This window comes from Phyllostomus hastatus, unplaced genomic scaffold (genome assembly GCF_019186645.2).
Source record: "Phyllostomus hastatus isolate PE091 unplaced genomic scaffold, TTU_PhHast_1.1 phas_contig_86, whole genome shotgun sequence".
NCBI classification, from domain to species: Eukaryota; Metazoa; Chordata; class Mammalia; order Chiroptera; family Phyllostomidae; genus Phyllostomus; species Phyllostomus hastatus.
Window position 1 is genome coordinate 35,206,272 of NW_025333977.1, and position 16,860 is coordinate 35,223,131.

At 40.7% G+C, this 16,860-nt stretch overlaps 1 protein-coding gene and 1 long non-coding RNA gene across 4 annotated transcripts in view; one reads left to right on the forward strand and one right to left on the reverse strand.

Annotated features, from left to right (window-relative positions):
• The window catches only part of MASP1 (MBL associated serine protease 1), a 62,359-nt gene extending 61,500 nt beyond the window's left edge, over positions 1 to 859 (reverse strand). For 2 of the 3 annotated variants that reach the window (XR_006787127.1, XM_045850864.1), the window contains exon 1: positions 458 to 856. Coding sequence is in view for 2 of the 3 variants with exons in the window: in XM_045850864.1 (XP_045706820.1) it covers positions 458 to 462 (5 nt within the window). In the remaining variant the exon portion in view is untranslated. Of the gene's footprint in view, positions 1 to 457 lie in introns of all 3 variants that reach the window. The other variant, XM_045850862.1, reaches the window with a different exon arrangement.
• LOC123826787 lies at positions 93 to 16,548 on the forward strand. Its single transcript, XR_006787128.1, has 4 exons — positions 93 to 363; positions 1,015 to 1,164; positions 15,222 to 15,439; positions 15,832 to 16,548. It is a non-coding gene; the product is annotated as an uncharacterized LOC123826787 (long non-coding RNA).
• The last annotated feature ends 312 nt before the right edge of the window (positions 16,549 to 16,860 follow it).

Consider the following 16,860-nt stretch of genomic DNA (forward strand, 5'->3'; position numbering starts at 1 on the left):
TTAAGAAACCGCAGAGCTGAGCTGTGGGAAGCTGGTTTCTTTTCCGGTCAGAACAAATAAACATACAAACATACCTAACTCACAAAGTGTTGGGAGAGATAAGCCAATGCTCTTTGCAGAGGAGGAAAACAAAAAATGAGCCTTGTGGGCAACAGGAGGAAAGCCACGCTCGCCAGCAGGCAGCACCCTACACTGGCAGGGGGAGAAATCGGAGCCTCAGCAGCCCCGGGCAGGATTTGCACGAAGTCTCCCGTTTCAAGTTGCAGGTCTCCGGAGTCCCGGGGAAGGCGCCCCAGCCCACATTTGCCTCTCAGAGCCCCGACGATTGATAGAAACCCTTGGTATCACCCGCAGGACACGAAGGTGAGTCAGCCCAGGGACAAGGTCAGACCCCGCAGGGCTACTTGACACCAGGTCACCGAAGGGACGCCGTGCCCACTCCTGCCCTGGCACTCACCTCATTTTCCTGCTTTGAGTGCTCCTTGCTGCCTGGCCCTGGTTCCCCCGACCTGAGCTGTCTGTGAGCTCGTCCCCGATGTGTCAGCGATGCCTTATCTTTGTTCTGAGGTCCCTGTGTGTCTCTGGAATTGGCTGGCATTCTCCATTCAGGTCACGCCTTCCCCTGCCTGCAACAGATCCCCTCTCCCCCTCTCTCACTCTGCCTTTCTCTCTCTCCTCTCTCTCTCTCTCTCTCTCTCTCTCTCTCTCTCTCTCTCTCTCTCTGTCTCTCTCTCTGCTCTGACTCCCTCTTACACACACTCCGAAGAACCTGACAGAACAGAATCTGTCTTCCTTGAGAGATCTGTTCCTCCAGTTCCCTCCTTTATCCTGTGTGGCTGGCTCCAGTCCCTGAGAGAAAATAACTGAGACACTCACATAGGTATTTTTGTCACTGTGTGTGTGTGTGTGTGTGTGTGTGTGTGTGTGTGTGTGTGTGGAGGGTGGAGGGGGACAAAGTCTAATTTCTCTTCAGTCTCCCTTTCCAGATGGCTATAGCTTTCTGCTCTTTTTCAGGACACCGCAAAAAGGCAAAAGGACACCAATTAAACAGAAATAACCAACTGAGGAGGCACTTCTAAAGTCTACACTGGGAAAGAAAACAGACCCCAATCCCCAAGTCTGTGGACAAACACCACAAGTTTTCATGTGAGCAGAGTCCAGAATGTGAGTGAGCGCAGGTCCTCCACCGGGCTCCTTGCTCTTCCCACTTAAACACAGAGCTCGTGCTGTTTACCAAGTCAGACTGTGTGAGGTCTGCTACAGCCAGAGAGGGTCCTCCACAGCACGGATGCCCCACACCCCGGGGTGCAGGGAGAGCCAGGCCTGTCCGAGGGTCTACATGCAGGTTTGTGGGAAAATCAACAGCACATCTGCGCTGAGCTGAATAATAAGAAAATCACTCCCCTCACGGTAATAACAATCAAATGGGTGTAAAAACTAGATTGTACTGAACAGCTGTTCTACATTAGGCACAGAGAGATACGTAAATGTCATCTCAATTACTCCCACAAACTTGTGAGGGTTATACCATCTTGCTCATTTTAAAAATGAGGAAACTGAGGCTCAGAGAGTTTACATGACAAGATTACTCAGCTCCTTGTTACTCCTTACTACTGCTTCCACTAATAGTTAACATTTATTAAGCACTACACATCAGGTACTATTCTGGCAATATGTTAATTCTATCTGATCATCTTTATATTTCATATAGGTGGGTAGTAATAGTGTCCCCATTTTATAGATAATGAAATTGCTCAGAGAGGTTAAGTAACTCACACAAGGTCACACAGCTAGAAAACAATGAGGGAAAAATCTGAGCTCTGACTGATTATATTGTACTGCTTCTCATTATTACAATGCAGAGAGCATTTCCAGTTCTTACAACATCCACAGAAAACCTCAGTTGAAGGCATTTTGAAAACGGAGTTAGACTCAGAGTGAGAATTTAGTTGTGATCTATCCTTTCTCTCTCTGCCAGCTGTGCACTTTAGGCCCAATGCTAACATCTTTAATTCTGGTTTTTTTTTTATCTAGAAAATGGGGGCTGCTACGGGGCTTAAGTGAGATTATACTTGTAACATGCTTTTCTAGCTGTCCAGGGGTGTGCCCGAGAAATGGCTACCACCTGTTCTAACCAAGATTTCACATGAATGTACTCTCCACCTTGCTTTAGACATTTTAGACAACAGTTGCTTGAATCTGGCTGAAATCCTCCTTGCTCCATTTTCTCTCCAGTTTCTCTATTTTAACACATTCAAATGCCAGCATTGCCAACCCTGGCATTATTAAGAGACTGTGGTTGATAATGTGGGCACAAGTACATGGGATGAGAGAATAGGTTTGTTCTTAGGCACTGTTTCAACGGAATGTTGCTTTTGTGTTTCAGGCAGAATAGAAAAAAAACATTTAAAAGTCCCATTAAGAAGACCCACAAGCTCCTTAGACATCAAATAACTTTCACAAAACAACATTTTAATGATTTAAGTGTAAATGAATCAGAAACACATGGACTACATTTCTCTTGGAATACACAAGGGTTTAAAAGCTGAAGGAGAAATAACTTGGCGCAAGGCACACTGCACTGTGCAGAGGGCTCTGCCCATGAAAGACATTCCCCCATTCACCCTGCAGCTCAGCTGGCCTCTCCTAATCTAGGGCACATACTGGGAAATGCAGTCATGTACTTGGGGCAGAGGGGGAAGAGCTTGGGAGGGAAAGCCATCAGCTTCTCCTTGTAAAGTGTCATAGAGCAATTGGGGCTCCTGGAATAATTCCCTGGCCATGTTTTTTCAAGGCTGCCAATGTTCAATGGGAGGCATTTGAAATATGTTCTAAGCCGAAGTTCTGCCAATATACAGCAGACCTGATACGTGCTTTTTTGGGCGACAGCCAAGGCTGTGATGGAATCTGCATGAAAACAAGAACGATGTGGCTCGGGGACATTTCCCATTGGGTTGGACTACATTAGTGATACTGTCCTGTGGCCTTGATAAAAACTCCCTGTGGCGTCATTAACAGATGCAGGAGTGGGGGGAATGGAAGCGCAGTGGTCTGAACACAGGCTCAATATCGGTAGGCTTATTTGAAGGAAACCTTGGGCAGGTCACCTAGGTTCTCAATGCGGGAAGGGGGAGGAGAGGCATCACTGTGCTCCACTGTGAAATCGGGATTGAACTCTGTTGAAATTATGAACGCATATAAATGTGGGCTGGAGGACTGTGGAAGGCTAGCGCAGTGAAGGTGGCCAGGTGGATTGCTAATGACCTACAAAGCAATCAAAGTATCCAGAGTGGCCCTCTAATCTTGACACTGGCTTTAACTCTTGTCATAATAGCATCCCATTAATTAGCATTCAAGTGCTGGTATTCAAAACAATACTTTTTAAGAATATTTAAGAATATTTTTTAAAGTTTCACCAAGAAGTTTAAAATATGCATAGAAGTGACTAAGGGTAACCAACAGTATGTCATTTCGGATCATAAAAGCATAGAATGGGAGATGTGGGCTCAACACCCTCAGGTTATAGTCAAGGGGAGGGATCAGAAAACTACTATAAGGAGAGGCAACACCACAGCATTTCTACTACTAGAAAAGACTTAGTTTACATGTTCTGCTGAAGTATTTATTAAATGTATCTCCCAAGACTGGACCTTCTGGAATTCCGTGAATGTGTTAGAAAATGTAAGGAATCTGGGCAATGGGTTTTTGTTGGCAAAGCCTGAAATCCAAGCTTTCTATAGAATATACAAGAAACTGATAAATAGCCCCAAAGATCACAGCATAGAATTAAAATTTAGGTTGTTCAACATATTGACTGACCTATGCTGAAAGCCATTGCTTCAGAGCCTATCAGATTGTCTGAATCATCTGGGGAATTTAAAAATACCAACTCCTGAACTTCATCCCAGATTCATGTTTAGGAGTCTGAGGTGGGGCTCCTAAGTCTGTAATTTAAAAAACTTCCATGACTCCCATGGCACAATCTTGCCATTTTGGGTACATATAACATAAATGGTGCATCTTATAAGTGCTGGGATTTTGGATTTAATGAAATATCCTTAGTATGTGCCAGGTACTTCCATATACCTTATTACAAGTAATTTTCCCATCTCTTTACAGATCATGACACTGAGGTTCAGAGAGACTGTGTCAGCAAGAGGGTGACCAATATTTAGAGCCCAGTCTTCCTGAACCCAAATTAAAGACACTTTCCTCTCATCTGCAAATTCCTGATCCTCTCTGTGAACTTTGAACATTCCTGAGCCAAGTTACATGACCACAAGTTTTCAGGGAAGAAAAAAATAGGTTTTATTAAACAAATAAGCTCTTAGACTCTTTTATAGGCTGAATTGTATTCCTCCAAAATTCATGTGTTGAGGCCCTAACTCCCTGTACCTTGGAATATGACTAATTCGAAAGAGGGTCTTTAAAGAGATGATTAAGTTAAAGCAGGGCTGTTAGTGTGGGACCTAATCTAATCTAACTGGTGTCCTTATAATAAGGGGGAGATGAGGACACAGATAACACAGGAAAACAAAAACATGTGAGGAGATAGCAGGAAGGCAGCCATCTGTGAGCCAAAGAGAGATGCCTCAAAAGAACACCTTGATCTTGAACTTCTAGTCTCCAAAACTGTGAGAAAGTAAATTTCTGCTGTGTAAACTGCCCAATCTGCAGTATTTTGTTATGGCAGCTTTAGCAAACCAACACAGGCTCTCTCACAGAAGGGTCTCCCAAAGCATGCAAGACATACCACTAGTAGTGTCAAGCTTATTTGGGGTGCCATATACGAGGAATTAATAAACAGATCAGTTAAGATTCAGTTTGGTAAGTAATAAGAGAAACTTTGACTAATGCTGAAATAGATAGAATTTGTTGTCTTTACATAGCAAGAAGTGAGGAGGAAGGTAGTTCTGGGGCAGATATTCAACATTGTTTTCTTTCTTTCTGCTCTGCCAGGCTTAGAATTTGGGCTTTTACGGTCATGCTTGTCACCTTATGCTTTCAAAATAGCTGCAGTAACTCCAGATGTCATGCAGGTGTCTAAGGATTAAAAAAAAGGAAGAGGAAAAGGTAGCATTGGGATACTTTTCTTTATGTCTTACAGGCCATAGCTAAATTCTACAGCCACTGCTAACTTCAAGAGTTTGATAGTTTGTATTATCAGAGGCAGGCAGTAAAGACAAGGGGTGGAATGGGAATTGTACGGGTCAACTCTCAATGTACATCTCCATCATATGCCAAAAAAGTCCTGCCTTTTAAACTTCTCCTTCACTCCTGATGAAGAAAGTCTCAAGGTGGTGCATTATGCCATGGCTGCTATTTTCCTTTTTGCCCGGGGGAGGCAGGTGTCAGTTTCAGAGTCTTGTGGAGGCTAGAATTCACCACTTTTTTTATTCATTATTTTTATATTTGTGACAGTACTGTGTTTTCAAGTATGTGGATTTTAGTTAAAAAATAAATCCAAATTCAGTTTAAATTTAAAAAATTAAAAATAATAACATAGGTGGCATTTATGTATATGAAACAAATTGTGAAGACAAATGACTATGTGTTGGAAGCGTCAGCCTAGAGGGGGGACTCCTGAGGGAAGAGGACTGGCCAGTGAGTCCAGGTGCCAGGAATGGAGGCCACATTTTGCTCCAACCCAGTGTGAAGCCTTGAGCTTTTCCTCTGTCCTCCTGAGTTTTGAGTTTCTAATTCACACTGATAATGTTAGACTAGGTGTTTTGTTTTATTTTTTTAAGTACATCCCTACTCAAACACTTTATGGCATCTCTGTCTCAGTGTGTGGAATGATATCTATTGTACTACTATTAAGACCAGATGAAAGCTTAGAAGATCCTAAAGTAGTTTTTAAAAAGAGGATGACCTCTAAGACAAAACAGGAAAAGGTATCCCAAGAAGAATGCTTCTCTGTTATGACTCATTTTATTCTCAAAATAGCCAGTAGATGCCATAAATTATCATCTCTATTTTGTATGCATGATTAATAATATTGAGAAGAGGTAATTTAGTCCCTGAGGAGAGATATACATTGTCCAGGTTGCATAGAAATTATATGGTGAGGCTGAGACCATGAACTCAGATTTCCATAGCCCTCACCCTTTTTTTTTCATTTTTTAAAATTTTGTTTTTATTGGTGTTCAATTACAGTTGTTCTCATTTTCCCTCATTACTCTCCTCTGCCCTACCCACCCCCCACCTCCCACATTCAATCCTTCCTCCCCGTCATCTTTGTCCAAGGGTCCTTTATGCATGTTCTTGACTTGACCCCTGGTTATAGGCCACTCTATTTCAGACTAAGTATTTTAAACAGAAACTGTTTTGAAGAAGACCCTTGCCTGGCCATCACAGTCTGGCTCTCTACCATACAGTATTGTCAAGTGAAGAGGTACGCTAAGGTGGTTTGACTTCTCCTGAGGAGCAAAATCTTCATGCATTCTTAGCTGCCATTAGGCTTATGGGTTATAGAACCTCCTTCATATCTATGCAAGAGGGAATTCCTCTTTCCTTTTCCCACCTTTCAGCCTAACTTGATTTCTATTGTCTTCCTCCTTCTTCCCCAAACCAGAGTCTAATTTTACTAGTGAGCAGTGAAAGTGAGTCAACCAGGCACACACACCAACTTCTGCTTTCTGCCTGATTTCATTCACTGAAAAAACAACTTGGAACCAGCTCCTTTTAGGTAATTCTGGCTTTCTCTTTGACCTTGTTTCTCTCGGGCCTGGCCAAAGGATGGGAGGAGGGAAGATTAAGATTTAAACTAGCAGGAGGTGGGATGGTCTACTTGAACTTCTGACCAAAGAGAGCCTTGCCATCTAACCAACCTTTACTGAAGAGCTTGATTCTGTGAACCTTGTACTAGCCTAGCTGGTAGCACAGGGTACCTGGTTTCTTATTTGATTATTTCTCCTCATGGTAGTGTGGGGGAAGATGATGTACAAGGGAGAATCCTGGGGTTCTTAAGAACTTGAAACTTACATAATTTGTCAGGGGTTGAATTATGCCCCACCCAATTAATATGTTAAAGATCTAACCCCTAGTATCTCAGAATATGACTGTATTTGGATATAGGGCCTTTAAAAATGTGATTACATTAAAAGGGGATTCTTAGAGTGGGCTCTCATCCAATATGACTGATGTTCTCATAGGAAGGAGGTTAGGACATAGACAACACAGAGGGATGACCTTGTGAGGACACAGCAAGGAGGCAGCCATCTGTGAGCCCAGGAGAGAGGTCTCTAAAGAAACCAAACCTGCCAACACCTTGGAGATCTTAAACTTTTAGCCTTCAGAACTGTGAGAAAATAAATTCCTGCAATTTAAGTGACCTAGTTTATGGCATTTTGTTATGGCGGCCCTGGGAAACTAATACACCATACACATATCCCTTACCTTTGCTCGCCTAAATCCATTTTGTACCAGTTATAGTTGCTCTCCATTCGTAGTCAATAACCTCTCTCTCAGAGGTTCCTCAGATGCCAAGGTTCCATGGATCAAGTGGATCAAACCACAGGGTGGGTTGACTAGGCCTTAAAAAACAGATGGGGACTGAGGCGAGACAGCGCAGGGGGCAGGACTCAGATCACAGAGAAGTCAGGGCTCTCACTTCTCTAACTCTTTGTGGCTGTTTCTTGACCGTTACTTTTCCACCTTCCTTGCAAATTCCCCTGCTCTTTTATCACTCTGGCACACTGTACTCATCTCTGTGAATGACCTTCCAACCTCTTAGTCTTATCTTTTGTTCTTTTCATTAAGACCTTAGGTACAGGACACTACTGCTTATTTTTCCTTTCCAATTTCTCCTAATGTCCCGAGTGATGTTGATCCTTGACCACCTCATCTTCAATGATGACTTTTCCCATTTCACCTTAGCCATATACTATACCCATAGCCATATCCACCTCTGAAATCTTAAGCTTATAATGCCTAATCTTTGACCACCATCTTCTATCTTTCTAGGTCTTTGGCTCCTTCTATAACCCCATAGTTAGACTTCAACCTTACCAACACATCCAATCATTTGACCCCACTCCATTTTCTTCCAGTCAATCATATTCTTTTGGCTTTACATCTTTTCTGAATCCCACAACCAATCACCTGCATTCTTCACTATATTATTTTTTGTTACCTGTTTCTTAGCTCTCTTCTTACTTCAGAGGAATCATTTTTCATCTTTCTGGTGAATCACTGAGAATCTAATGAAAGCTAGGTTCCCTCTGTCTGGAATAAGCCCCCAAAGTCCTCAGAACTCACTCCCTCAGCTCCTTCAGTTCTTTCTAAATGTGTCACCTTTTCAGTGAGTTCCTACCCAACCACTGTTCTACAAATTCTAGTCCTTCCCACAGTTGCTATACCCATATCATGTTTCATTTTTCCTTATGGCGCTAATCACCACCTAAGATAGTATTTATTTTAATTATTTATTTATTTGTTGCTTGCTTTCCACCCATTAGAATAACTCAGTCTCCAAGTGGACAAGTTTTTTCATATTTTTTGTTTATTGCTGTATTCCTTGTACCAAGAATTGTGTCTTTGATTGCACATAGTAAGATCTTAATAAACATCTGTGAAACAGGTCTTCTAAGAAAAAATTAAATCTTCACATATTCTTAAAGCTTGGCATATAATTTCTGGTGCTTAATGGCCCCTGTGAGGTGAGGAAGCTCAGAAACTCAGTTTTAATCATTCTTTCTGAATATTTCTCATATACTCTACCACTATAGTTTTAAATAGTGTTACATAGTGGTCACTTAGAAATTTATTTTTATCCCCAAATCTCCCCATGTTTTTTTATCCACAAATCAAATGTCTACTCCTGCCTTCATCTGAAGGTTACAGTGGACAGAGGTTGTTATGTTTTCATTCCCAACCTGCTCATTCTTCTGTTCCGACTGTGGTCATGAATCACCATCAACTCAGAAACCAAAGCCAGGTATTTGACTGTCGTCCTGATTTATGTTTCTCTTTCTTCTCATATGCCATCAATCAATGCCCTATTGTTTACATATAAATATCTATAAAATCCATCATCATGCATGTCTTCCATTCCCCATGCTCTTGCATTTGTGAAGGGATTCATTTGGTCTCACTGGACTATTTCAACAACCTCCTAAATTGGTTTCTCTGCTTTCAGTCCCACTCTAATAAAAATACAAGTTTTATTTGTTCTCTTTCTCTGCCAGACTTTCCAGAGTGTTCCTTTGTTTACAGAGTAAAATAAAAATGTCTTAGAATAGCATTTGAACCTGACTCATGTTGACATGAGGTGTCATGAGATTGAAGTAGCCTGCAGTGCTGAGCCAACATGTGGAGAACAGCTGCCCTGAAGAGTAGCCTGGGACCATGGCAGACTTTGTATGAGTTAGAAAGAATTGCTATTGGAAGCCACTGAACTTCTGGTATTCTTTGTTACTGCAGATAATCTAGGCTATCCTGACTGCCACAATTCTGTTATATGGACTGCTCTTTTACCTCTATATTCTCCCCTGCAATCGGCACACTGTAACATACACGTTAATGTCTAGAACTGATACCAAACTAGTTGTGTATTCCAGATGCCATCATGGTCTTTTGTACTTGCATGCACTCACATACCTCTCTTGGTTCCCTTGGTCTTGAATGGTATTCTTTCCCTCTTCTGTCTGTAAAACTTCCTCTTATTTAACCTTCAAAATCTTGTTTAAATGTCAGCTTCTCTGGGAAATCTTCCCTGATCAACCAACTTAGAGATAAACACTACCTTGTTCCTTACACATACTTGAAGTTATTACATGTGTCAAATTATGCAGCAAATATTTGTCTACTTGCATTTTATTCACTACAATAATTTAAGGATCTGAACAATATTTTTGCACCTTTGGACAAATAAATGCTTTTTAAAATACATAAGAGGTTTAACTAATTTTTAAAAATCCATGTCATCCTCAAGACAGGTAAACATACAATTGCATCTATAATTGCAAACTGTGGTGAGTGCTATGTAGGAGGAGGACAGAATTCTATGACAGAGACTAATAGAAGGGCCTAATTTATACAAAGTAGTGTGCAAATCATGGTGATGTGGTAGTTAAGTTGAATAGAATGAGTACAAATAAGCTACTGGAGAGTTGGTGTTTTCAAATGATGGACTATATTACCTATATTTCAACATGTGGAAATTCCCCCTTCCTATACCCAATTCATAGAAACAATAAGAAAAACATAGAAATGAGATTAATAAAGGAAGAGCTGCACTCAGAATCAAGAAAAGGAATAATCTGTGGATGAGAAAATGAGAAAGTGTAAACGGAGGGCAGGAGAAGCTACCTGTAACAGTGAGCTGAGGCTGCAGTGGGAACCCATCCTGACTGTGCAGAAGCCTTGATGGCCTTACTGGGAAGCTGGAAGCTGACTAGGCTGTAGCATAGAGTTACTAGGTAAAGAGTAGGAACCATCTACGGAAAGGTTGTCAAGCAAGAATTAACAAGTATATATTTTAAAAACCTCTATATGGAAAAGAGATAGTAAATTCCATAAGAAAAGAATTGCATGGGAGGCAATAGAGTCAGTAGAACCATAAGAACAGGAGTTTAAAGTAAGCTATCTCCAGAAACCTAAAGGAGAAATATCATCTATGAAACAAGAAGAGGAGAAAGATTGGAAACAGGAACAGGTTAAAGTGTAAAAAGAGACAATTGAATAATTAGTGAAATTGAAACAATATCAATTTATAAAATATATTTTATTAAATATGATTATGTTAAATATAATAATAATTTTTTTTTACAAATTAAGTTGAGTTCTATGTTTTTTTGTTTGTTTTTAAAGATTTTATTTATTTATTTTTAGCGAGGGGAAGGGAGGGAGAAAGAGAGGGAGAGAAACATCAATGTGTGGTTGCCTCTCACGAGGCCCCCACTGGGAACTTGGTCCACAGCCCAGGCATGTGCCCTGGCTGGGAATCGAACTGGCAACACTTTGGTTCACAGCCTGCACTCAATCCACTGAGCTATGCCAGCCAGGGCTACATATAATTATTAAAATTAAAAGTAAAGTGCAAATAGAAGCATGAATAGAAAAATGGCCCCAGTGAAGAGCTAATTAATTATTTGGAAAATTAGGCTGAAGAATTTCCCCAGATAAAGTGATCAGAAGTATAAAGAAATAAAGTATAGATTCAGAAGGTCCTACATATGTCTAATAGCATTTTTATTAAAATTTAAAGAAAGAGAAGGGAAAGCAAATAAACTTGGAAAAAAATTTAGTCTTGGTTTTCCCAGAATTGAGAAAAGGCAAGAATTCTCAGACTATCAGAATCTGCCAAGCTCCAAGTGGGAGGCATACATAAAATTACATTAGATTCCTTATAGTGAAATTTCAGCATATTAAGGATAAAATTAAAATCTTAAAAATTACCAAAAGAGGGAAAATTAGATTAACATGCAGATTTCTCACCCTCCACCTGGAAGAAGAGGGGAATAGAGATTATTTTATATGCAAAAGGAAAAATTCCTTACACCTCTCATTCTACACTCAATCAAAGGATTCTATGAGTGAAGTTGAAGGAAAGACATACTCAGACTCTAAAAGCTTACCATTTGCCGGTCCTTTTCAGGAAGAGTTACTGGAGGATGTAAGAGACAGTTAGTGTTGGTGAAATTGTGAAGAAATGGGCACACTCATGCGAGGCACGTGGGAGTGTAAAGTGGCATGACCACTTGAAGGGAAAACTGGAAGATTGGTAAATTAAAAATGCACACATCTTATAAATCAAGAATCTTACTTCAAGATATTTGTTTTAGAGGAACATACGTGCAAGCAAGTTTATTGTAGCATTATTTGTCAAGGTGAAAATTATAGAGTAATGACTAAATATAACACATTCGTACTACAATATATGGAGACTCAGCAGAAATGAGAAAGATCTATAAGCATCAACATGGATTTACCTCCAAGACTTAGTATTGAGTGAAAACAGCATGTTGAAGTATGATATGTGCCTTAGGATGTTGTTTCTTTAATGAAAACAATAGCCAGCCCCCACAACTGTACATATTTAGTACATATCAAAACCCTTTGTATATACTTTCCATATATCATAAAAGAAAGCATGGAAGGAGATGTATGAAACTTAACCATTAGCTGTCTGGAGGGTGTTGTGGAGAAAAGCTTGATTTGTGTCTGTAACAATGCAAAGCCCTTAGTGCCCAGCCTTGTAGGCCACGGTCAGGGGTGCTTAATCAAGGGAGCAGCACAGTGTCACTCACAATGAGAAAAGGTCTCTCTGGGTGTTGTAGGGAGAATGGATTTGAGGAGGGGAAGCTGGGAGGCCAGTCAGGGGCTGGGCCCCGTAATTAGGACCAGTGCCCAGTCAGCACCCAACAGGTGCAGTGGGCACAGGGCCTGGGGCCCACGAAAATGTTTAATTTTAATTTCTTTTAAAATCAGAATAAAACCCACAAAATAATAATAAATATATAACTTGAATCCAGCCTGGATTGTGTTTGCCTCTATACCAATGCAGCGCTAAAATATAATTTTTTTATCTTTTGTGGATGAAGGGTCCATAAAGGCAAAAGTTCCAGGAACCCATAAAAGTCATAAAATAGCCCCAATTAGGAGTGAGGCCACTTGGAGGGATCGGAGTGGTGGCAGTGGACATGAAGCCAAGTGGTCAAAGGCAAAATACAATTTTGTAAGAAAAAAAAGCCTGAACCTGGTCACAAATTCAGAGTGAGGAATGAGGGGGAGGGAGACAGCCCAGCGAACCCCCCAGAATTCTGACTTAAGATGGTGTTGGCACCATTGACAGAGAGGGAAAGAGCTGGAAGGCAGGCAGCAGCCAGGATGTAAGGAGCTCAGGGGCCGGGCTAGAGGAGGAAAGTTTACCCCTGATCCAGAATCTTGAAAGGATTGAGGACCCCTGAATTTTTAGGCAATGGGGGGATGAAAAGGTTTTAAAATGGAGGCTAACGTGATCCCATAGTGTTTTAAAAAGTTTATGTTTGATAGCAATGTGGGAGGTGGAACCTAGTTGGTGAGAGGCTGGAGAATAAACAGGGAGCCAATGACGTGTAAGTACCCAGGCCTCCTGATCTCACACCACCCCCAGGCCCCGGAAAAATGTGATGACACTGAAGCAGTGGGGAAACAGCTGGAAGGACCTCCCTGCAGACCCCGCCCAGAGCTGGTCTGGCCTGAAGCTCAGCGCATGTGGAGCACATGGACCTTGTGGCGGGCGGCACTCTCAGGTCAAACCGCAGGGCAAACTTAAACACTTCGGTTGTCACAACACAGCAGGCCTGGGTGACAACGACTTTTTCGAAAGTAAGATTTTTAAAATAAAAATACTTCTTCACACACATACACACACTACTCTCAGGATAGCTGGCTATGCCTCAGGCAAATTTGTTTATTTTTTTTACTTATTTATTTTTTGTTTATTTGAAATTTTAGTTTTCAATTCAGTTTACATTCAGTATTGCTTTGTATTATTTTCAGGTGTACAGTGTAGTGGTTAGATACTTATTTAACTTGTGAAGTAATCCCCTGATAAGCCTAGTACCCATCTGTCACCATAAATGGTTATTACAATGTTGTCAACTATATTTCCTACACGGTACTTTACATCTCCAGGACTGTTCTGTAACTGCCGATTTGCACTTCTTGCTCCCTTCACCTTTTTCACCCAGCCTTCCAACCTCTCTTCCATCTGGCAACCATCAGCCTGTTCTCTGTATCTATGAGTCTGTTTCTGTTTTGTTTGCTCATTTATTTTGTTTTTTAGATTCCACATATGAGTGAAATCATATGGCATCTATCTTCTCTGTCTGACTTATTTCCCTTAGCATAATACCCTTTAAGTATACCCATGTTGTTGCAAACGGTAAGATTTTATGGCTGAGTAGTATTCCATTGTCTAGTTGTACCACTTCTTAATCCATTCACCTCTAGATGGATGTTTAGGTTGCTTTCATATCTTGGCTATTGTAAATAATGCTACAGTAAACAAAGGGATACACATATTTTTTTCAAATTCGTGTTTTGGGTTTCTTTAGATAAATACCCAGGAGTGGAATCTCTGGGTCTATCTTTAAATTTTTGAGGAAACCCCATACTGTTTTTCATAGAGGCTTCACCAGGAAATTATTTTTATTCATCAATTAAGAAATACTCTTCTTTCACCTGTTCTGTTTTCTCAGTAGCTCATGTTATTTTATTTCCAGACTTGCTTTTCTGAGGTGTATTTGTTATCAACTAAGCTACACTAGTTTAAATCTTACCATCTGATAAGCTTTAAAATATCTCTGCAGCTATGAAACCATCACTGCAATCACAATGATGAGCACATTCAACTTCCCTCAGAGTTTCCTGTATCTCTTTGTAATCTCTCCTTCTTACTCCACCTTGTCCCTGCTTCCCTAGAAAAGAACTGATCTTGCTTCTGTCAGTCTATATGAGTTTGCTCTTTCTAGAATTTTGTGCAAATAGAATCACACAGTAGGCACTCATTTTTGCCTGGCTTTTTTCACTCGGCATCATTACCTTGAGATTTATCCATGTTGCATGTGTCATGTGCCATAATTTATTTGTCCATTTACCTGTTAATAAGTGAACAAGTTGTTCTCAGGTTCCAGCTATTGCAGATAAATCTGCTATGAACATTCACATACATATCTTGGTTTGGAATTATGCTTTTATTTTTCTTGGGTCCATCTCTAGGACTGAAATGGCTGGATCGTAGGGGAGATGTATCTCTAATGTTTTAAGACACTGTCAACCAGTTTACTAAAGTGATTGTGTCAATTTTGCATTCCCACCAATAGTGAATGAATGTTCTAGTTGTACCATTTTCTTGCCAATACTCGATCTGGTCAGTTTTTTAAAAAACTTTAGCCAATTATATGTATGTAGGGGTATTTCATTGAGTTTTAATTGCATTCCCCTAATGATTAATAAGTTTGAGCATTTTATGTGTTTATTTGTTACCCTTATATCCTTTTTGGTAAAGTGTTTATTCAAATCTTTTGCCTATTTTAAAAATTGTATTATTTGTTTTCTAATTAAGTTAGCTATGTACACTGAGTCCATTATATACACAAGTCCATCATCAGAGGTATGATTTGCAAATATTTCATCCTATTCCATGGCTTGTCTTTTTGTTATCTTAATATTTTTTGCAGAGAAAAAATTTTTAATTTAATGAAGTACAATTTATCCATTTTTCTTCCATATAGCATGTTTTGGTGATGTATCAAGAAAATCTTTGCCTAACTTAAGGATCTGCCATGCTAAAATACCAACTACTGAGAAAAAAAATCAAGTCATTTGAGAGTCGTTCCAGGCTCTTCCTAGGACAATGGTCTTAACAGGAAACTCTTGAAGCCCTGTGAGTCCTTACAACTCCCCAGAGATGTGCTTATAGAAAATGCAATCAACAGAGCTGCACAACACAGTGAGTCGGTCACAGCTGGTCACTGCCAGCCAAAGTCGTTCCCAGAGCCTGAGAAAAGGTCTATAAAATCAGCCACCAGTGGGGTGGGATGGGATGGGAACTTATAGTATATAAAGGAGCCTTTCCCACATGTCCTCAGGGACATGGCTGAATCAGTAGTGAGACAGGGGACAAAGGATCTGGGTTTCGTCCAGCCCTCACCACTCTTTCTGGTGGTGTAAACCGTGACAAATAAGTTTTCTTCCCTGAGCCTCAGCTCCCTTCTCTGCAATACAGTGCTAATAGTAATACCTTTCCAGGCCACCCCTTTGGGTTTTCCTGGACAATCAGGGAGATATAAGGCAAACATACTTGTAAAACCCTCTGAATCTCTCATTTGTTATCTCTTCCAGGAAGCCTCCCAGCATCCTCTCTTCGAAGGAGTTCTGGGGCTTGTTGAATGAACACCTTCTCTTCATATTCCTATGTACTGAGGACAGTGGGATGAGACCCCCAGTCCCTCTGGCAGGGTGATCTTAATCTTTTCTCTTGACTTCTCAGAACATCTATGCCTCGTGTTAATCTTTAGATAATGTCCAAGGCTCCTTCCAACTCTGACATAGTTTTGATTCTAGGGGGACATTTCCCAGTGCATGGCTAGTACACACTCATATGAAAAGAGACCTGATTGATTTGGGGTGGGGCTGGGTGGATGGTATTGGGTGGGCTGATATGCTGTTTCCTCAAGTGCTCGATGTAAGCATTACGGTACAACACAGAGAGCACTGGGTCTGCACCCACGCTATCTGGGTGGATGGCTGGAGCTCTGAGAACTTGAGCATCCCTTGTAAGTTGCCTGGGCCTGTTCCCTCATCTATAATGAAGAGACACGAGTCGCTGTCCAGCCTACCATTTGGTGCTGTAAACCTGAAAAGGATTATTATTGTCATTGTTTTTCTGAGTATTTCAGGATTCTGTACAATAAAGACATTATATATCATGCACTACAAAATGAAATTTGCCAAAAAATACATTTTGCACCAAGTTAGAACTTGAAGCAGAAATTACTTATCAAACAAGTATTGCTACTGGGCATGTTTTGGTTTTCAATTAAATTCTTTTTAACTCTGGCTCCATGGTATAATGGTTTTGGAATCAGTGATATTAAAACATCACACTGGTAAGGGTTTTATTTAAAACAGGACGAAAATGTTAACCCAGTGGTGCCCAGACCAAACATAAGACTGCTGGGTGGCTACCCTGTGGGCATCAAAGGCCTTGTTCATTACGATTAACCTTCAGGTGGGTGGTGGAGACTCACCCAGCAACCTGCATTTCACCCAGCAGTTCCACTTTACTGTTTTGTCTATTCCCTAAAACTCTTTGGGGAATATTTGCCATCACCTTTTGTTACTGGCAGAGAAACTGTGGCTCCAAGAGAT